Raw genomic sequence first — 22,682 nt, 5'->3', positions numbered from 1 at the left:
CATGACAGTGGGATTATATTGGTGGTGGGGTATATTGTAATAATTCTCATTCTGTTTGTTTGTATGTCATAAGTGGAGAGATTCTCAGTTGTTGATGTTTTGTAGGAAAGGCATCCAGGAGACAGTAAAAATTACAATGAGTGCATCCGACACGAAACTATCCGCATCGCTGTATGTGACATGCTGGAAGGGAAATGCCCTTGTCCAGACCCTTTACGGTATGTTTGGAGAGACATTATGATTTAACTAGCAGGTTCACTTTCTATACTCCATTGAAAACTTCAGAAAATATATTTCTGAATGATGCTTTGCCCATTTCTGGGGAAATTGGCAATATAATCTTCACCATTTGAGTGTTCAATCTCCACTGCTTTTATAGCCACATAGTTAATATTCTGGCAGATTCTGCATGCCACTCTAGAAAAAGTTTGCAGTTTTATAATATGGCTTCTCAAGCTTTGTACCTTCCACTTATGTTGAATGTTGGCTAAGGGTGATGGCTGTTCTAGTTCAATATATTTAGTGTGTATCAGATTGAGGAAACTTGATTTAGGTAAGTAATAAGGTGGTAATGTTTAGATATGGTAGTTCTTTTCTTTTTTTGGTCAAGATAGGAAAAAGCATTAGATCTAGGCAAAATAATTCGGTAGGGACCAAAGAAATCCCATCACATAACATCTGTCTGGTGTTTCCCCCCCTTTTTTTATGAGTTTAAAAGTTCAGATAATTAGAAGGTCCATGTTCAGATTTCTTCTTCATAATCTTAGGCCCTTAGCAAAGCTGTTCACCCTCTCTTCCACACCCCAATCATCTAATAGAAATGTACTAATATCATCAAATTCAATTTTGGTTTCTTAATGGCTGCACTTTATCATCTTCATTGTGTTTCCATCCCAAAAAAATTTAGAACAATTTATAGAATGTTTGAATTATTTATATATTAAGGAATTTATATATGAAATACATTTGTGACCCTTCATTGACGAAAGCATTGCCAATATATCAGTGTTTTCCAACTAGTGTTCTTCAGATGTATTTACAATAGCCATGCTCAATTCTGAGTGTTGCAATCTATCTGGAGCTCACTAGTTCCAGAAATGTTGGTGCAAGTTTTCTGAAACTCAACTGAAAGTGGGTTAATTAATGCAACTAATTCAATTAATGGGAAAACGCAAAGTGCTCCTCTGACTAGCATGTAGTTGCACACTTGCTTTGGACGATAAAATGAGATTTTGCCTTTTTATTTATACAAACACAGCTATAAATACTGAGGTGATTTTTTTTTTAAAGAAATGATCTCTTATTGTTTTTGCTCGAGAAGAAAATAGTGTGGTACATACAGATATTTAGTCATATGTAATAAACATAAATGAAAAGCTAGTCTGCCCTTGTACCTCAAGACTAAGGAATATTATGCATAAAGGGAATACCCTTGTTGAACAAGCTGTTGTTTTCTGTCCGTGGGTTTTAAAAAAAAGAGTTTTAAAACTGGGCATTAACTCTTTGATGGGGGAAAAACAGCTTTATTGCTGGTGGGTCTCATACTTTATTGTTTCTTTTCTTCTAGTGGAGTTATGGAGAAATCCTTCATGGAATATTATGATTTTTATGAGGGGGTATGCAAAGAGAGGCTTCACCTCCAAGGACAGTCCATACAGGTAAGGACGAGATGATGTGTACATGTTGACTGGCAAGGAAGATTTGTAAAAACACTTAACAATAATCAGGGATTGATTTCTCATCTTCTGATTTGAGAAAATAACTTTGTCATTCAGCAGAACCTTTTTCTGAATAGGAATATGAAAATCTGAATTGGAATCCTTATATTATTCAAAGATTTTAGAGCAGCGGGTGCTAGTATAGCAAGCAGGAAATGATTATGAATAATGGGAGGCAATTTGAATCAGTCTTGGCTTGTACAAGGGGAATCTTCATTCTTTTTTTTCATATACTCATGAAAAATAAATCCTACCATTTTACCCACCAAATGTATTCAAGGATAAAAATAAAATGCAGGTAGCCTTTGACTTTTAACAAGTCATTTAGCGACCATTTGAAATTACAACAGTGTCAGGTTCAGTTCAGTGTTGACAAACAGTGCTGGAAAAAGTGACATGACTATTGCAGCAGTGACCAAAACTCAGATACTTGGCAACTGGCATGTGTTTATGACAGTTGCAGTATCCCAGGATTATATGATAACCTTTTATGACTTTCTGACAAGGAATGTCAGTGGGGAAGCCATATTGATTTAACAAGCATGTTACTAACTCAACAACTTTGCAATTCATTTAACAACTGTAGCAAGAAAAGTTGCAAATTGGGCAAATTTTATTTAACTGTCTTGGTTAGCGAGGGGCTCAATTGTGGCCATAAGTTGAGGATTACCTGCATTAACAGAAAATAAATCTCTACAACTTAGTTTCTTCCCATGCATAAGTAAGAAATAAAAATCTTTACCAAATGTAACTTCAGACTCTTATTGTCTGAATAAAAATGCCTTTGCTGGTCTAGTACAGTGTATGAGAAGCAAGAGCAGCCTCCAAGAACACAATATATTCCTCTCAAATGTCATCCCAATACTGTGAAGGCTTAGACTTGTATACGGCTTCACATTGCTTTATAATCCTCTCTAAATGGTTTACAGAGTCAGCTTATTTCCCCCAACAATCTGTGACCGCCTTTTACCCATCTTGGAAGGATGGAAGGCTGAGTGTGGTGAGATTTTAACCCCCAAATTGCAGTCAATGGGCAGTCAGCAATGTGGATTTACAGGCAACTGGGTTATCAGAAGGTGATAAGCCATGTGGGAAAGCCAAGGAAAATCTTTAAAACCATAAAAAAGTGAAAGTTAGAATATATTGGTCACGTGATGCGACACCTAGAAAAATACAGTATACTTCACTTAATCCTCCAAGGAAAGATTGCAGGCAAACAAGGTCCAGACAGAAGAACATCATGGCTTCAAAATCTAAGGATCTGGTTTGAACAAAACTCAACAGCAATTTTTCATGTGGCTGTTGATAAAAATAGGATCGACAACATTCAATGACGGATATGGCATAAGAAGCAGCAGAAGAAGGCAGTCAGCAGAAGTAGCCTGCAGTACTGCACTCTAACCACTGCACCACCATGGCTCAAAACAGTTATCATAACTTCACAAATTTGTAATTACTTTACAAAACCTGCAGTGCAATTGTGTTTGTGTACTGCCTGCAGGTGGAAAAGTAAAAGGGATTAAATAAGTGTTTGCTTTATCAAAACTTTTAACATCTGCCACAAATTTGGGATATAAAAGCTGAGGTTTTCAATCAACAAACTTTTTTAAAAAGGTTTTTTTTTCATTTTCATACAAATAATCACATGTATACCGTTACATAACCAACACTATTTTGTATTGGCAACCCAAGAAGCAATGGGTGGAAACTGATCAAGGAGAGAAGCAACTTAGAAGTGAGGAGAAATTTCCTGACAGTTAGAACAATTAATCAGTGGAACAGCTTGCCTCCAGAAGTTGTGAATGCCCCAACACTGGAAGTCTTTAAGAAGATGTTGGATAGCTATTTGTCTGAAACGGTATAGGGTTTCCTGCCTAGGCAGGGGGTTGGACTAGAAGACCTCCAAGGTCCCTTCCAACTCTACTATTGTATTGTATTGTATTATTGTATTGTATTATTCAAGATTATGTCCATTTGTCTTACCATCAAACCCCAAAAACTATCATTGGCTCTTCTGCTCTCCATACACCATATTTATATCCTGTCCATCACTTTCTTCTCCCTCTCCTCCTCTCTATCTCCTTTCTTCCCCGTCATCCTTCTCTTCTCTACTTCCCCTTTCTCTCTCCTTCTCCTCTCTCCTCTTTGCACTTCTTCTTTCTCCCCCCCCTCCTAATTCGCTCTTCTTCCTCTTGCTTCTCTCTTCCACAATCTTCATCTCATTTGCATGGTGTATTTCAGCATCTGAGCCAGCTTCATTTAATACTGATTGTATTAGTAATTTCATTTCAATAAACATCTATCATATTAATAATTTTAACATGTATCCTCCTTTTTTTAAAAAAAAGGTTTACATATATAGCAATTATATTTTTAAACCTACCCCCATCTTATTTTTTGGCCAGAGTGTGGACCTGGTTACAATTTCTAGCTATTCTCATCATAATATTGTATAGTTATACATCATTACATGCCCCAAATTTTTAGTTCTCTATAATCTCAATAATTTTCCATTATAAGTATATTTCAAATTCCTCCTCCATTTTTCCATATCTTTACTTAGCTTACATTTAATTATTTTTAATTATAATCCTTGCTATTCAATGCTTATTACAATTCCATTGATCTACTATATAAAATAACAAGCAATATGCACCTTACTTATATTCTGTTCTTAAAAGTTCTATATGTAACTATATTTCATATATTTTAACATATTTGATTATCTTTTCATTATCATATTCAATCAATTAGCAACTCAGTTTAACTATGTAAAAGAGTAAATCACATATCTGTACTTTATACTCTCCATATAGTAATTTCTAAATATCCAATTAGCTAGTCATTCATATTAATATATGTGCTTCTGTATATATATGTGCTTCCCTTCTTCCTCTCTCCTATCAATCTTCATTTTTTTCCCTTATCCTTTCCATTTCTTCCTAGTGAGCCTTTTATCCCAAACTCTAAGCTGCTTTTTCTTTCTACTGGGTATATATTCTTCCTTCTCAAACTTTTCCATCACCCACTGCTGAATCTTTCGATGTATCCTCTAGCTCCCTGTCTTCTCTTCCTCTTTTCTCTTATCAGTCCTTTCTTTCTTCTCGATTCCTGACTGGCATTTCCTTTCCTTTCTTCTGTAATCCCTTCCCTTTTCTTTGTTTAGACATATCCCCCCTTTTCAATTTTCCCTGCGCCACTGTCAAACCCAATGAAATCATCTGGCTGCTTTTTATTTTCTATTGCTTCTGTAATTTCACTACCTTCCCCTCCTTACAATACAATACAATACAATACAATACAATACAATACAATACAATACAATACAATACAATACAATACAATAGTAGAGTTGGAAGGGACCTTGGAGGTCTTCTAGTCCAACCCCCTGCCTAGGCAGGAAACCCTATACCGTTTCAGACAAATGGCTATCCAACATCTTCTTAAAGACTTCCAGTGTTGGGGCATTCACAACTTCTCAAGACAAGCTGTTCCACTGATTAATTGTTCTAACTGTCAGGAAATTTCTCCTCACTTCTAAGTTGCTTCTCTCCTTGATCAGTTTCCACCCATTGCTTCTTGTTCTACCCTCAGGTGCCTCAGAGAATAGTTTGATTCCCTCTTCTTTGTGACAACCCCTGAGATATTGGAACACTGCTATCATGTCTCCCCTGGTCTTTCTTTTCATTCTTTGTCCTTTGCTTCTTGTTTCGCCTTAATTTCTAACTTCAAAGTTCTATTTAAGTTTAAGTTTAATGACTCATGCATATTTTTAATAATGACGCATATTTCTTCAAATTCCCAACTTTTCATAATGTCCAGTTCAAAAATTACAGTTAATTATAATTTAGGTTCCACAGTTTTTTCTTATTTTCCAATTCTGATCCAGCTCCAATATTCCAGTTCAGCTGAAGTGGAAAGAGAAGGGGGAGACATTCTTCTTTTCCTCCACAGCCACAAATTCGAACCCTCCTTAAATACTTCACTTTCTTTGTCCTTCCCTCCGGCAAATGGCTCCATATTCTTTCAACTCAATGATTTTCAGCAATACAACTTGATATTTTTAAATCCAGGAAAGATAAAATTATGAACGAAAAAAAATAATGCTTTTTCTTGATTTTTCCTCATGTTATCTTCCACATCTCATTGATTAGGGTTGCTTAAGATGTGTAAATTAGAACAAGCTCGAAAAAAGCAAGCCTTCTTGGTGTAGATATTTTTAGCTTCCATTCCCCCCTCCTTCTCCCGTGAATTTCCCAATTGTCAATTTCTTTTAAAGACACAATCTTTTCAGATCCAAAATCAAAATTTGTATTTCAATGGGTTAGTCAATTCTCATTTCTGTCTCCAGGTTGTTTAAAGCAAGCAGTTATCTTCGGGCTTAATGATTTAAACCACAATTATTTTCCTTCTTTCTTTTCTTTCCGCCAAAGTCCCAATCTGTCCGTTAATGTTATTTTCTACCCACAAGATTCTTTGCCTTTTCCAAATTCTGATTTGTGTCATTTGGTTATTTAAATCTTCTCTCCAGGTCTCATCACTCCTCCCAAACACCACTCCTGCTCAAATGCTTAGTCCAGAAGCTCCAGCTTTGTAGCGGCCATTTTACAATGCCGCTTCCCCCCACCCAGATTCAGAGAGCTAATCTCTGACCTACAGGAAACCTGTTACATTCCTCTGGGTCTAATGAGACGTAGCTCCTTCTTCACTTTTCCCTCAGGAAAGTTCTGATCCAAAGATCCTCGGCATCGGTTTGTCAGCCCGAATTTACGGGAGACTCTTCAGAGCCCATGGTTTTTCTGTCTGTCTCGCTAAGGTATTTCTGGTCTCTCTCAATCAGCAAACTCGATTATCATATTTCTGGATTATGCTGCTTTAGTTTGAATGCTTCCCCAAATACATGGAATGTTAAGATAGAGGCAGAATTTACAAAAGTTACCTGTTCTACAAACAGAAATTAATTTCAAAATACAGGAGAATTTTATGTGGGAGACCAAATCCCTTCTTGTGGGTCCTAGGGCTGAGCTGCTAAATGATAGTGGTATGATTGTTGAAAATTAGTGGTTCCTTTCCAGCAGTTCTGAAGAATAAACCCAGAAGTGTTGCATTTGCCTGAAAATTGGTTTACCTCATTTTCCAAAAAAGGAACAACTCTTCTTCCTAAAAAAAAATTAGGAAAAAAAACCCAAGGATCGTCGCCACATATATGTGACATGACTGTGCCTATTTTGGACCATTGCTTTTGCTCTTTCCACCGTATATAAAATTTGAATCTATGCTCACCAAAAAGGTTGCTCAACCCCAGTATAAAAGGACCTGATCATTGCATTTTCTGGTGTTAATAAGAAATTTGTTTAGGGATGCCATTTTCTTCACAGAAGATCCATCATAAGCTTTACATTATTTTTGTACTGATCATCTTTCCTCAATGCAAGATCCTAAATGTAGACTGTTGATTTGATACTGATATTTGTAAATATTTTTGATACCGACAGCTCTTTAGTAGTTTTAGCCATTGGCTGTTGTTCAGCTTACTGTTCTCCTATGCATGCTCCCCTGAAATTTATTGTGCAAGACGTTTTTTGGTGAATTCTGTTTCTAGACCATAGCAACATTTTAAAATGCATGCTAGATTTATACTCAAAATTTCCATTGTAAAAAAGCTACATTTGGATTTACAGGACGCCATTGAGGATTCACATCAAGTGTGGGCAGACTGGCTGGGAATACACATCATATTAAGCTATCTTGTTTGTGGCTAATTGGTGGCTCAATACATTATTTGAACTAAGTCAGTGTGGTTATTGTGTGGTTCAATGCAAGTTAATTCAAATAAATGATAGTTATATTAGCATTTTTTTCTCTTCCAAAAGTTCTGCTGTCAGATCTCTTCCTTACCTCTCTCCTTCTTTGAAGCAACTCAGTTTAGAAAGAGCTCAATCTGCAGGGATTTCAGTTTTAAAACTTTCCTTTTGGGGTAAAGGCAAAAAATGATTGAAGATGCTTGATGTAGGGCAGCAAGGCCAAAACCAGCCCTCAATGTTGTCCAGAACAAATTGTAATTATCCATGCAGAAGAAAACACTGCTTGAATAAATAGAGGATGTCAGAGATAGCATTCTACTGCAGGAGCAAGGATGTCATCAAGAATGCCAAAGCAGCTGGGGAATCAGAACTGGCACCTAAATTAAAGCCTAATTCAGAAATTCTAAACCCACCAATTAGCACTTCACACAGAATTTACATATCTCTTTCCAGCTTTTTCAAGCTCTCTTCATTTGTTAATGTAATTTATAGTGAATAGGGAAGTTATTTTATTGCTGGAATAATTAACTTGATGGATGCTTAAATTCCTTTCAATCTACTGATCTGCCAATGACAATTGAAATCTGCACTTTTTTTCCTCTTCCAGGATCCCTTTGGAGAGAAGCGAGGACACTTTGACTACCAGTCCCTTTTAGTACGTTTGCAAGGAATCCGCCTGAAGGTTCAGGAGAAGCACCAGCAGGAGAATCCAGACATAGACTCAGAAAGCAGCTCTTCCGAAACAGAAACAGACACTCAGGGGAGCATTAAGATTTAGATGCCTCCCACCTGATTACTTGGGATTCCAAAACGTGGGGGTGGGATCTTCCAACTCCAGGTGCTGTGGAGGATCCCAGAGAGACCTAAGAACTTGTTTAGGTTCCAGAGCGAGCACACAAGTGGAAAAAACAGCCTTTTATTACTTGGTGCATCCTGTTAAAAGAGCTAAAACCGAACTGGGCTTGTGAGAGGCTGCACTTTAGAAATGACCCTTCCCTCTGCTGGAGACCTCTGAGTGAATGACACGCAAAAAAAAAAAAAAGCATTTTGGAAAAACCTCTAGGCAGGTTTATGTCTCCCTTTCCGCCAATTCTCAAAAGAGCATGAGATAAAGCATGGCTCCTTGTTCCATTGTCCTTGTTTCATAAATGTACTGCATATTCCTAGCACTTCCTTCCCAGCTTGTTTCTACACCTTGATGGGCTCCCAGTAATTGAGTCTGTTAAAGCACTTTTTGACTATTTGTACATCACATCCTATTTCTTCAGATCTGGTGCACTGTAGCTTCCCAATTGGCTTGATGTTGTCTGTCTTAAAGACAGACCAAAGAGGAAGAATTTTTGCTGGAACTGGGCTTCGTGTTTTTTGTTTCGTTTTGCTTTGTTTTAAAGTTTTGAACAGCTTTATTAAATGCTTGTTTTCCTGACTTTCAGGAAGTCGAGGCAGGAAAGGAGTAAAACGCAACCCAGGGGAAAAAAAATTCAGGCTTTAAGCCTACTGTGCAAGTCAATGGTTCTAAAGGAGAAAAAAATTATCTCCTTTGGTAAGATGGATATAATTTTGGGGATGGGTTATATATAGTGAGGGAGAAATAATGATTGCAGAACTGAAGTACAAATAAGTGCAGCAGAACCAGAAATTAGCATGTTTATCTGAAGTAGCTTTAGCTTCCATGCTTTATTTTTGGGAGGCAGGGAGAACATACCTAGGAGTTTCGTGACAGAGAAAGAAGAAATATGGTCAATGTCTCTTAGACTGTTACACCTGGAGAATAAATTGTTGAAACTATCCAGTCAAAGGATCAGGTCTTATTTTAATAAGAATTTATTGAGCCTGAAATATGGAATTGCACGGTAGTGGATGAGTTTTTCTATAAAATCTTATCATAACTCCATTCTTCCAGATTGCATCTATGATACAGAAAAGATTCCAGATTTCTGAAGATTTTTTAAATGTAGGAATTTAAACTCTTTCTAGAGAAAATCCAGAAGACTTAGCACTTTTAGAACTGTCTCTAAGCCTTTAGAAAATTGGAGGAATTGATGTTAGTTATTGATGCACATCACATGATCTGAAGCAGGAGCCATTCTATGGGAAAGACTGTGTTCAGCCATCAGCCTAGTAAAGTACAGAGTTCCATGCTTGTACCTGCCATCCATCTCACCTCTCCCTTTAAACATCCTGTATGTTCATAGGCAGCATCCTTCCAGCTGTTCTTATACTTCCTTTGGGATACAAGAGAGGGCATTCTGCTCAAAATACCCTGCAGTTTTGGGTATTGGAAAAATTAATTATATCTAAAACAAAGTAGAATTGTTTCTCTGTCTTTCCTCTCCCCCAAGAGTCTCCAAGGGATATGAATAGCTGGTGGTATCTGGAAAAAAACATTGCAATACAAGTTTACATGTAGATGCCTTGTAAAAGGGAAGGCCTCAAGAGGCAAATATTATCATGTTCATTTTAATCTCTAGATATAATCCAACAAAAGACAGATTTACTTATTCTCTTCTCACTTCCCTCAAAATCAAAGGGATGTAATTGTTAAGTCCTGCTGGTATCAGTGAGACTTAGGCCTTATGCACTGTGCCAACTGAATGAATTTGGCTTTTCGCTAGGGCTAGAAGTGCTCCTGGATTAGAGCACTGTGATTTCAAGGCATCTTAACTCCAGATGCATGTTGGCTGTTGGAAGTATTGCATACATTTCTTTAAAACAAAACATGAAAAATGCCTTATGTGATTTTTTTTTCATGTGGCTCGCATGTAGGTGTAAGAAAAAAAGGAATCTGATTTTGTAGCTGCCCATAATTATCTGTCTTCTGAACGTTTCCATTTTAAGAAGTGACAATCCTAGATGACTGATCTAGACAAATGTTAGTGACATAATTTTAGACCTAACAAGCTTAAGAAAAAAAAAGAAACATGCACAAGGATCTTCAAATAAAGAAACCTTGTTTATATACAGTTGTACATAAGGGTTTTTTGGTGCAATAAAGTTTGTTTTGGCAGGATCTGGAGTTCAACTGTGTCTTATCTGAAATGTAAAACTGCTACCTAGCCATAAGGTATGTTAGAGACTGAAAGAATAACTATAAACATATGCTTTCTCCAGCATCATTGCCAGATCTGCAATGATGGAATTTCCTACTGGCTAGATTGTTCAGCTCTAGCCTATGATCTTGAAAGTGTTCTAAACTCTGTTCTTCCAAAAGCAATAGAGATAAGAGAATAATCCTAATCAGCATTCTAAAGAACTCCAATTGCAAAATCCAGATGACATAAAAAATATGTATATTAGATGTGTGTAACATGTTCTCAGGGCAGCATATAAACTAAATTCCTTGGTGCATCCATTCTCAAAAGGCTTCCAAAGATCATGTGGCCAAAGAAGGAAAATACAGACCTGGATAATAATCATGTGAATTTAATGCTTCCAATGTAGCTTCCAATTCAGAAGTACATTGAGCCACAATGCTTTCCTAGGCAAACTGCAAAATTGTTTCACATTATATTATTCAAAGCCATAATGCAAGTTTGGTTTTGACTGGTTAAATAGATTTTCCATGCTACGTTCTGGGAGGACTTGAATGAGTTGCACAAGAGAAAGGAAAAAAACCCTCTAACCTCCTGCCATTCATTCTCATTTTGACAGTAGCCGTCACTAGCATTTGCAAGCACTGAACAAGGAGTGACTGGCTGCCTTTCCCATTCTATTTGTGAACACATAAATTTGATTCCCTATCTTACCCCAAATTCCAAAAAAAGGCCAAACTCTGATTCTGAATGAATGATTGTGGTGATTCCCTCCCTTCCACTTCATGTTCAACACTACAGACAGCATTTGCATATGGGTATGTGAATGTATGTTTAATATTTAAGGGGGTTTCCTATGTACATGCCTGTTCAAAAGTCTTGTTGAGCTCTACAGGAATTACCAGTGGTAAAGAAATATAGGATTATACTGTTTGGCTGCAGTGCATGTGTACCTGAAATTGCTCTGGAATGTAACTTTATCCAGAGTAAACTTGGAGAAATGTGTTTGCAAAGGCAATAGAAAGGTAGTGCTTCAGTGGCTTCAGGCAACCACAATGAAAGAAATCCATGCCATCAATGCTCAAGTAGATACGTGTGTTGTTGTAGGCCTAATAGTGTTCCAGATACCAACCATTGGTTACAAACTGAAATTTCAAGAAATACCGGGGGGAGGGGAGGAGGGGGGAATCCAGTACTGTTGAGTATGGGTCCTTTTAATGATACAAGCTCAATCACAAATAAGAAATTGAAGCATCAGTCTTATCAAGTTGGTTTTTTTATAGTCTTCAAGACAAGCAACCAGATGTACAGTGCACTGACTGCAAGCAAATATTGGCTAATCTGAATCCTGAAAAATCATAAGGCATCTGGAAACCATATATTCCAACCTGAAAAATAAAAGTTCTGACTATTTCAAAAAGTGTATGAAAAGAAAAGGGCTTTTTGTACATTTTTGGATAACAAGAAAAATGCCCAAAGCACTGATCTGCTTGGGTAATAAGTTAATCTTCCAAATTAATGTGAAATTCAGATTTTATTTTTTGTACATTGGAAATATTAATTTCACATTCAAAATAAAGAGTTTACTATTCATTTTATTGCCAATGTTCTATCAGTATTGTTTCACCTCTTGATAGGGAATTCGGGGGGGGGGGGGGTTTTTTGACTAATAGGCTGAAGTAAAATGTACCTTAGATTGAGTTCCTGCACTACAGGATGACTGTCCAGTAAGTTTTGTGGGAAGTCATTAGCCTATTGCTTGCATCTTCTAGATAAACAGCTGTCTCTTGATCTATTCGTAACCTCAACATCACTGGATAGGGCATCAATCTACAGCAGGCCAACTCTGCACATAAATTATTCCCAATTAATTTTCCCTTGTATTTTGTATGAAGTCATAAGATGATTCTTAGGATGTTAAAGGAAGCAGTTTCTTCTTCCACGTGGCATGATCTGTGAATATAGCTACAGAAAACTCTTTTACCAGGCTAAGTGTAACTTTTCAGTCATGAGTAGTAAGTCCTCAAATAAGTTTTATCTTGTCGTTTTTTTGTATCCATGAATTATATTCAGAACATAAGCTTGTTATTTTATGGAAATCAGTAAGACCTCAATGCAATCAATGGTTTTTCAAATGTCAATAAAGTTTTATATCCACAACATGAAGTTTAAGACATAGCTTTATGAATTTCAAATTTGTATGTGCACTGCACAAATATGGAAGGATATATTTACTGTTTACAGATTTCAACATGCTAAGGCACAACATGGTTACGGTTGTGAAGGTATATTTTCACACAGTATCTCAGGTCAGAGGAACCCTGACTGCCTGAATGGCTGAAATTGGACTAAGCATTACCCATGACTTTCTAAACTCTCTTTCCAAATGCTTTTAAAAAAAAATGAAATAGTGGAAACCTCCAATGATACATAAGTTGGAAATAACAATAATAATAGTTTGGTCTTTTACCCAAAATCCAAGTAGCAATAAAGAAGTCCTGCTGATTCATTATACAGAAACAGACTTACGCAGAACCCTTTACAAGTGAAGGGATTCAGTATGTATATAGCTCAGTCAATATACTACTCAACAATCTTGGGATAAGCAAATGAAAAGAAATCAAACAGTTTTAGCATCTGACATCAGTCCTCATTCTAAACATTTACAATAACTGAAAGAAAAGGCTTTTGGATAGACTCCAAAATTGGACAGACTCCTGCTGTCTCAATCCCCATTACAAGAACCAGAAACTTGCTTGTGAAATAAAAATCTTCATTTGGCAGAAATCCACATTTAGTATCAAACACATGCTGAAATTAGCTATTAGCAAAGCATAAATTTTCTTCTATTTTAAGATCCAAGGTAATAACTACTGTTCAATGTTACCATATTAACAACCAGCAATCGACCTAATTCCATGTTCAGTTATTACACATCTTTGATACTGTCATGGTAAAGCTTCCTTCGCTTCTTCGGGTGTGATTTCCTGAGAGTACAGTTCGGTAAAGAGGGCAGGTAGCCAGTACTGTGGCTCTCCTGGAGCTTGTGTATCAAGCCAGGCCATCCCTTCCTTCAGCAAATGATCCTGTTGGGGAAGAAAAGAGAACAAAAAAATAGTAACCAAAAGTAAGTGGATGATGGTACAAACTGTCATAGGTACTGAGCATGTTTAGTGACCATGAAACACTGGTTCATATTTAGGAGAGAAGGTGGGAACAGACTGAATGAAATACCGAATAGGGAGAATTTCATAATTATATAATTATAAACATCTTGACACAATGCAAAGCTCAGCAACCTTTTTATGCCACTGAGTCATTTTAAGCAAGACTACATATTATTATATTATTATTATTACTATTATTAAGTTGAAAAAGCCTATTCCCCTATATATCAGTGATCTTGCCCAAAATCTCATGGCTTTGATGGTTGCCTAGAAACAAGAAATATTTGAAGAATAAATACTGAAATATTACAAAATTTACTGTGACGCTGGTCCCATTAATGAATTAAACAAGATGACATATGAGGATTCTATAAATATTATCAGCCTCTGGAGAAAATAGTATGTCTAACTTTTTAAAAATCTGAATTTTAAACCTAAATTCAGGATGTTATATATCAAAATTACTGACATACCAGCACTTGCTTGGCTCGTTCCATTTCCCACTTTAAACTGGACTTGATTTCACTTATAGTCACATACCCCTTTTTCTGAAATTAAGAATGGAAAAAATAGGATTTCAGTAAATTTACCCAGGCAGAAAAAGAATGCATCAAAATAAGAGAATAAAATACATTATGTGACTGCTGTTTGGGAGGAGATATACCAAAAGCAGAACATGTACTTTGCATGCCCAAACATCAAATAATATCCTAATATATCTGATTTAAAATTAATTTCAGAAAAGATTTCCTTACCAGTTTTTTTCCTAATGAAACTATGAGGAAACAGTTTCATACAAAATGGCACTTACTCAAGATTATTAACAGAATTCTAAAATCTGTCTGGAGAAAGAACAACTGAGACTGAATTGTCCACGTTGGGAAAAATAACTGCTTGGTTCATATGCTGTCTAATAGGAAACCTACAGTATGTATGTTTTTTGCTTAGCATGACACTGAATAGAGATCTGAATAATCTATGGTTTGTTTAGGGTAAAAAAACAGTTTGAAATGATAGTTTAGTATTTGGCTTATTGATTGTGGCTTCAATGTGACGTGCATAGCTCATGTGCATAGTTCTGTGAAACAAGCATATGTTAGATGAAAGGAATTGCAATCTATGAATAATTATTAATTCATCTTTTGTTGCCCTAAATGTTTCCCAACTACTTACTTTTTTATTTTTAATAAACATATAGGACCCAATACAGATTGACACTGTAGCATACAAAAAGGTAGGATTAATTCTTTCCTCCCAAAACTAGATTATACAATCCCTGAATTTATCTCTCTTGTTGTAGTTCTTATTCAAATCTCCAATTCAACATGCAGAAACACTTGTTTACTGTCATGTTAAATTTTAAAAAGTTTCCATAACTGGCTAAATCAAAATAAAACTCCACAGTCATGATTTCATTCATGTATTCTTTTCTAGTATAGGCACCTCAGCAAGCTGTATCACAACAGTGTGATCCATATTTAGTTCAGCTGGCACAGACTGGATCAAGTATGTCCCACCAACAGGAAGAATACCAAAGCCATTTCCTAAAACTTTCAGCTTCTTAATTGCTCGGATAAGGTCATCTCTGTGAAAATCAGGAGAGGAAAAATAAGGCATGAATACCGGAGCAGTATGTTTCAATTCCTCAAAATCACCTACTTAAAATACACAGAAAATTGCACTGGGAAATGCAGAATGGAATCCCCAACAATCACAGTATTTGTGTCAAAGCCTAAGCACAAAAAGACAAATTTCTAGCCTTTATAATTAAAAAGATGTTAGGAACCCAACGTGGACCCTCAAAAATTCAAGCAATGGCAAAATAATATTTGCAGTGAGATACAGGGAACTTTGAATTTGTATAACTTTTTAATGTTAGAGATAGGCTAGGAAAGAGAAAGGGGGAGACTTCAACGTGTCTTTCTGAGAATTCCTTCAGACTTTACTCCCCATATATTAACTGTTGTATTGCTTTCCTGGGGAAGATCTTGAGCATAGACTATACTGGTTGTCTTTTTTGGAGAAAGACCAAATGATTCTCATGGATCTCATAGCCACCGTTCTTGTTAATGCTATATGTGTTTTTCATTATACAGATTCAGTAAATCATATAACTAAATATTTAAATGACCTCATATCTTCTCACCATCTAGGGTAAATCCGTATCTCTTGGTCTTTTGACAAAAATGACTACCTTGGTTTTAGAATAATTTCTCTGTCAATAAGTGCCAAATTTTGTCAGGATTCTTTTAATTCCAATTAATGATGTTGATATGAATGTTGACTGCATATAGTAATATAAGGGCCTTTCTGGTTTCAATTGATAGGGCATGAAAGGAAAGATTGTTAAACTCTTCTACAATATTGTTTATTTAAAAATTAAGGATGAAGGGGTCCAGTATACAGCCAGGCAGACATCCTTTGTAGTTTTAATCTGAATTATTAGGGAGCCATTGTGATTTATCCATACCTGCATGTCAGTGTCTTCACATGATGTATATATTATATAATCTTTCCTCTTATTTATTGTATTAGATGATAAGTCAATAAATGTTGCATATAAATATTTTGAGTGCCCATTTATTGATTTGTGAATCAGGTGTTATAATGATCTATAGTACTATAAATCCTTTCTGAAACCTGCCTGTTCTTCTGTTATAGTCTGCCTAGCCCTAGTATCTGCCCAGTCATTCTATTTGGAAGTTATCTTGTATATATTTACTCCCTATGTCAATACAGTCTTAAAGTTGCCAAGTTTGAAAAGCAACTGTATGCATATCTGGTACATGTATTCATTTTATACAATATATTGGAACTATAGCTCAACATAAAAACTTAGTCACTAATGAAAATACTGTGGTCACAACTAATAATGTTAAACATAATCATTATGGTTATCAACTATTACCATACCTGCATATTTTTTTCATTGTTAAAATTACACTCCCCCGCAGAAATTATGAATGTATCACTTACTGGCTAACATCTTGAGCAAATTTTCCTCTTCCTTTGAGCACTTGTTGATGGAGTTCATCCAGTATTATTAATCCTAGAGGGAAAAAGGAAACAAGAGGCAGTTTGTAAGAACAGTTGAATCCTACCAAAGATTTTGTAAATTAAGACTGTAATTGTATAAACCAATTTTCCCCAGGTTTACTCGCACATATGTGCTAGTTGTTTCCAACTCTAGAGGGTGTTGCTCATCTCCGTTTCAAAGCCAAAGAGCCAGCAGTGTCCGAAGACATCTCCGTGGTCATGTGGATGGCATCTCTGATGAATTCCATTAACTAAAATGAGACTCATTTCTTAACAGGCATGTGTATGCTATCCCATAGACAAGATATAGGTTCCACTGAACATAGTTGTATTTGTTTCTGAATAAATGTATATAAGATGTTGATCATGTGACCATGGGGATGCTGCAATGGTTTTAAGTGTGAAAAAGTCATGAATAACTTTTTCCAATGCTGTTATAACTTTGAACAGTCACTAAATTAACTGTTGTAAGTTGAAGACTCCATGTACTACCGTGTTTCCCTGAAAATAAGACAGGGTCTTATTTTCTTTTGACCCCTGAAATAAGCACTTGGCCTTATTTTTGGGGAGGTCTTATTATTTTTGAAGTGCAGGAGGCAATGAACGTGGTCACCTAATGGCTGCTGCTGTGTTGCAATATTTTTGGGGGAGGGCTTATTTTAGCACATGCTCTCAAAAGCCCGATTGGGCTTATTATCTGGGAAGGTCTTATTTTCAGGGAAACAGGGTGCAGAGATGGGCAATGAAAGCGGGCTTAGGAATTGTAATTTAGAAGCTCAAGTTTCCAAGGCTTGAAGAAGAAATTATTGGAACAGAAGTAACATCACCACACCAGGTGGGGAAAAAATGAACTTTCATTTGAATTTTAAGGGGGGAGAGAATGAGAATATGTGGATCTCCCACTCACTAAACATTGCAGAAAAACAAAAAAAGGCCTAAACATTAATTTGATTGGGGGAGATGGGTGGGAATGGAAGCAGAAGGCATCCACATGTAGAGCATTTTACCAATGAAATTCACCAGCAGAAATTTGGGGCTTGCATTGAATTACTGAATATAGTTACCTCCATTTCTGTGCTTGAGAGCCAAGCAGACTTCAATAATCTGGACACCCAGCTCATAGTAGAAATCTCCGACACCCAACATCTCTGACCAAAATCCTTTACCAGCTGCAAAAGAAAAAAAAAGGAAAGAAAGATGCATGTTATTTTAGCGGAGGAAAAAATAGAACTATGCATTTTTGCAGAGGGACATTCCTCTCCTCACAAAGTCTCCTAATCCTTAAAGGGAAATTATGACTGCTTCTCTTTATGCTTTAGAAACTTTTTGCTATCTAATGCTGATCCATTTCCTTGCTGATCCATCTCATCCATTTCCTCTTTTATGTTCATTTCCTACTGAAACAAGACGGAACAGTTAACTTTCTGCCAATGACGACAAGGAATTCTATGTACATGAATAGAAGCTGATGAAGGATGGAATAAAACAGTATTTCTCAACTTCACCAACTTGAAATGTTTGGACCTCAGTTTCCAGAATTCTCCATCCCAGAGTTGAAGTCCACAGATTTCAATGTTATTGAAGTTGATAAACACTGAAATAAACAATAGGTTATTCATTCTGCCATCCATCTTGTTTAACTGCATCCATACTTTGTCAGTCTCCTTGGTAAGAAGTTATTTTACTATATCATCCTGCATTTCCACATGATTTCCCACTCCTTTAAGGACTTGAAACCTTAACATGACGATTTAGGGAGAAAAATTCTGAAGACTAGTGATACATGTGGTCTGATTTACTGGGCTATTCTAGAGTTTTCCCATTTGCTAAAAAAGCTTTACAACTATCTCTTTATTCTAATTTTTGTTGGCTATAAATAAGACTCAGCATAGATCATTTTTCTATCTAAAGTACAAAGAAGACCAGATATTGCTTAATGCCCAATACTTGCAGCTAACTGAAAAATGCTAGGTATTTCTCAACGGAAGAGCTATGATTCCCCCATCAAAGTTTTCCACTTCTTCCCCATTGCTTACAGGCTAGTGGATCAACACCAATTGTTGCACACATGTTTTGGAACTGGACTCTGAACTCAGGATTTTTACGGATTTCTTGTTTGTGTTTACTAGCAAACTCTTCTAGGTTACTTTTAAAAGTCTCCAGCTGCTTAGACATCTGTAAATGTATTTGAAAAAGACAATAGAACAAAATTAGCTGGTTTGAAACACTACAACAGATTCTTTTAAATAACTTTCCACACATAATATATTGCACAATATTGTGAATTCTCCAATTCAAATATCAATGTTCAAAACATTGGTTTGATTCATCTAACTCAAGCAACAATCTACCGAGAATGACCAAAATTTATAGGAAGTTTGCAAGTGTTTAAATATTATTATCACACATTTTTTACATAGAACTTTTCTAGCCTTTTCTCCAAGCTGCTGATATTCTTGATGATTTCAATACCTATGTAATTGTGTTCCATGAATTATAAGCACATTTTGTACAGAAGTTTAGAGTTACAGCTTAATGCCTGGGATCAGAGCTACAGATATCCTTTCAATTCCAAAAACAAATACAGGCATTTTCTTATCTCACCTGGGCTAACTGATCTTCAGCCAAAACTGTCCCACGTTCCTTATATTTGGCCTAAGAAAAGAAATCATAAATTTTTAATATTATTGATAAAATTAATCATATTATGATTGTGCTATTCATATAGATTCTTAGTGACCACTTACATTTTCTCCATGAAATATTTTGATGCTGAAGGCTTAACTTTTTGTTATCAGATGAGAATATTCTTTTCCACAAACATTTTATATAAGGCTTTGTTAACTATGTTTGCACAACATACTAAACCACAACCATGGTTAAGAAACAGAGCAGCAATGTTCATGTAATATGCTAAGCTAGGACAAGTAAACCTCATTCTGATGTGTCTGGAGAGGGAATTATTCACAAGAGGCAACTAGAGTCTATAAGATTTGTACTATAATTTCTCCTCTCAACACATTCCTATGAGGAACAAATTAATAATTGTTCCTTTAATAACCATACTTAATAACCATACTGGACAGGCCAATTCCTTATGAAAGAAGTGATTCTGAGGGTAACTAGGAGCCAAGCCATATCAAACTCTTAAAAGTCACATTAAAAACAACATGAATTGCACTGGGAATATTGGAAACTAATGTAGGGTCCATAAAACAGTTGTAAAATATCTACAGTAGCTTTAACTCACAACCAGGTCACTGCATTTTGCCCCAACTGCAGTTTCCAAGTGGTTTTCAAAAATAGCCTTATATAAAATGTATGATCCACCTTCACCAGGGTCATTGGCTCCAGCCAATGTATGAGATTCAATTGTAGTATCTAGCCAACCTTGGCTGATCTCAAAAACCTAAACAAGAATAGACTTGGTTAGAACATAGATGGGAAACCTCGAGGAAATGTCAAAGCTATAGGTTACTTTGAAGAGTTGCAAACATCCTGGAAGAAAATTAAGGCATCGGGAATTGACCTCTACTCAAGGTAGTCTTTATCCTGGCAAATATAGCCAGATAATACATTGTTTTAGGAAACAAAATATTGATAATGGTTAAAAAACAGATGAATGGTTAGAACAAGTTGTCACTTCAGTGCCTCTTTGCTTTCTGCAAGACAAAGCTAAGTATGGGATTGCCTGCCCCCTCGTGCGGGCAGAAAAGGCCTACTGTGGACCCCATCAACCAAGGACTTGTGCCTGGTGGGATATAGCAAAAGAGCCTTTTCTGACACAACCCCTGGCTCTTTGGAACATCTTCCTGCAGGAGATGAGGTCTGTCCCTGGAGATAGCTACTGTAATAACAAAAAAGTCATCATCACCTTCTGCTCTAAACCCATGGTTCTCTAATTTTGTTTTAATTATTTGTAATTTTAATCTGTTTTTATACCTGTAATAGTTTTTACATCCATATTTTTAATGTTGTAAGACACTCAGTCACCTCAAACCATGAGGTGAGCAGCATAAAGATAAAGGTTCGCCTCACACATATGTGCTAGTTGTTCCAGACTCTAAAGCAAAGACTCTCCGTGGTCATATGGCTGGCATGACTAAACACCGAAGGTGCACAGAATGCTGTTATCTTCCCACCACAGGTGGTCCCTATTTTACTACTTGCATTTTTACATGCTTTCAAACTGCTAGGTTGGCAGAAGCTGGGACAAGTAACATGGCATTAGGGATTAGAACTGCCAACCTTTCTGATCAACAAGCTCAGCCACTGAGCCACCGTGTCCCCTCTGAGCAGCATATACATTGATAAATAAATTTGATATCAGTCCTTCCTAAACGTATGGAGCATTAATAGAAGAAAATAGGATGTAAATATTTTCAGCGATCAAGTTAATAAAGAATGCAGAGTGGACTAACTTTCAGGAGCTGATTTAGTACAAGAAATGAATAAGGGGAAAAAATAAGAAATTCCACGAGTTAATTTCTAGCACAATCATTACTGAAGAGGACTAATACCTCTGGGCATGTGCTAAGTATATCCCCCCCCCACCAGTCTAATCCCTTTGCAAACTCGACCCAGGCCCCCTCGCCACTTGGGTAAGCGACATCCCAGAGGCGGAAAGGCCCCAGCAGAAAACTCCCAGCACTTTTGGCTAGGAGGAGTAATCCTTTTCTTCTGGACAGACTGAGAGGAAAGGGGGACTTCATTCCACTGAAAGGAAGGACCTCACCTCTGCCAATTTCTTTTTGGCGATGGCGCCGGCCCCCACGCCCCGGCGGTGCATCTCTTGCCCGGGGGTGGGGAAGGGAGAAGGAGGAAAACAGCCTTCGGATCCGAGCTGCTTGCAGAGGAAAGCAAGGCGACTGGACGTATAACTAACCCCGTTCGTCTCCACTGCGTCATCAGCATGCGACAAGCAGGAAGTGGGCCCGGGTTGATAATTTCCTTCTATCGCTCTGACAAAGAAGGGAGCCGTTTTTGACTCGAGAGGTGGGGGGGGTTCCACTTTATTGGTCTGATACTGAAATCCTAAAAAGGGGAACGGAGGCTAAAAGAGAGAAATCTTCGCAAAGCCCTTGCTACATCTTCAACCGACTTCCTCCCATCCTTTTGCTTGCTGAGCTCCCATGATGCACAACCTTCCGTGTGGGCGGCGACTGTCGCAGCCCCGGTGGACGTCAGCCGAAGAAGGGTGTTCAGAACGATAATAACAGGCACGCTTTCGGATCAATCAGTTGAAAGCCCGAAAGTAGCCATCATAATAGTGTAATGAATGCTCAGGTGCCAAATTTACACACCTTGCTGGCGAAGGAAAGAGATTTTTCTCTCCCAAGTTCAATCATTTTTCTAAATTCCTGGGGGCTTTATATTCAAAAAGTAAGCAACTTCAACAAGAAATGGGTGCAGCAGTAGCCTTTGAGAATTAAGAAAAAGTGTTTTGCTAACGTGAGAGATTAAAATGCAATTGGTTAATTATGGTTCACTGTATTATGTGAATCAGTGGTGAAGTTCTATTTTTTTTACTACCGGTTCTGTGGGCGTGGCTTGGTGGGAATGGCATGGGAAGGATACTGCAAAATCCCCATTCCCACCCCACTCTGGGGCAGCCAGAGGTGGTATTTTCTGATTCTCTGAACTGCTCAAATTTTCCCCTGCTGGTTCTCCAGAACCTGTCAGAACCTGCTGAATTTCACCCCTGATGTGAATCCACCTAATGTGGTTGGTTTATGATTCTGTATTTTGTGAACTCCAGTAGTTGGAATAATTTAATAAAATATGGTCCAGCTAATAGTTTAGCTCGTTGTGGAAGACACAACCATGGTGACACTGATGAGTCTTCTTGAACTAGAGTTGAACTAGAGCTGTAGAGTTCTCCAGATATTTTTAGGATCTTATGATCCAAACCTCTCACTGTTGGGA

General features: G+C 37.0%; 2 protein-coding genes across 2 annotated transcripts in view; one reads left to right on the top strand and one right to left on the bottom strand.

The window, feature by feature from the left end:
* The window catches only part of UBE2Z (ubiquitin conjugating enzyme E2 Z), a 28,650-nt gene extending 19,340 nt beyond the window's left edge, over positions 1–9,310 (top strand). The window contains exons 5-7 of the mRNA XM_081932540.1: positions 106–218; positions 1,568–1,658; positions 8,130–9,310. Of these exons, the coding sequence (XP_081788666.1) occupies positions 106–218; positions 1,568–1,658; positions 8,130–8,300 (375 nt within the window). The 3' untranslated portion in view covers positions 8,301–9,310. The remainder of the gene's footprint in view (positions 1–105; positions 219–1,567; positions 1,659–8,129) is intronic.
* Positions 9,311–12,954: 3,644 nt separating this feature from the next.
* SNF8 (SNF8 subunit of ESCRT-II) lies at positions 12,955–21,979 on the bottom strand. The gene is made up of 8 exons (XM_081932541.1): positions 21,493–21,979; positions 19,362–19,412; positions 18,794–18,932; positions 17,822–17,926; positions 16,698–16,770; positions 15,165–15,306; positions 14,195–14,269; positions 12,955–13,640 (listed from the first exon to the last, which is right to left on the bottom strand). The coding sequence occupies exons 1-8, from the start codon at positions 21,544–21,546 to the stop codon at positions 13,503–13,505; spliced, it is 777 nt and encodes a 258-aa protein (XP_081788667.1). The 5' UTR covers positions 21,547–21,979; the 3' UTR covers positions 12,955–13,502.
* Positions 21,980–22,682: the final 703 nt, after the last annotated feature.

This window comes from Natrix helvetica (assembly GCF_964273705.1).
Source record: "Natrix helvetica genome assembly, chromosome: Z".
NCBI lineage: Eukaryota > Metazoa > Chordata > Lepidosauria > Squamata > Natricidae > Natrix > Natrix helvetica.
This window is presented reverse-complemented; position numbering and strand designations above follow the sequence as displayed.

What these genes read in the sequence shown, in the direction of transcription:
- SNF8 (XM_081932541.1), bottom strand. Translation starts at nt 21,546, where the DNA reads ATGCACCGCCGGGGCGTGGGGGCCGGCGCCATCGCCAAAAAGAAATTG. An exon ending in CCAAAAAGAAATTGGCAGAG is followed by an intron (nt 19,413 to 21,492) that starts GTGAGGTCCTTC and finishes TTCTTTTCTTAG; the next exon opens with GCCAAATATAAGGAACGTGG. An exon ending in CTGAAGATCAGTTAGCCCAG is followed by an intron (nt 18,933 to 19,361) that starts GTGAGATAAGAA and finishes ATACATTTACAG; the next exon opens with ATGTCTAAGCAGCTGGAGAC.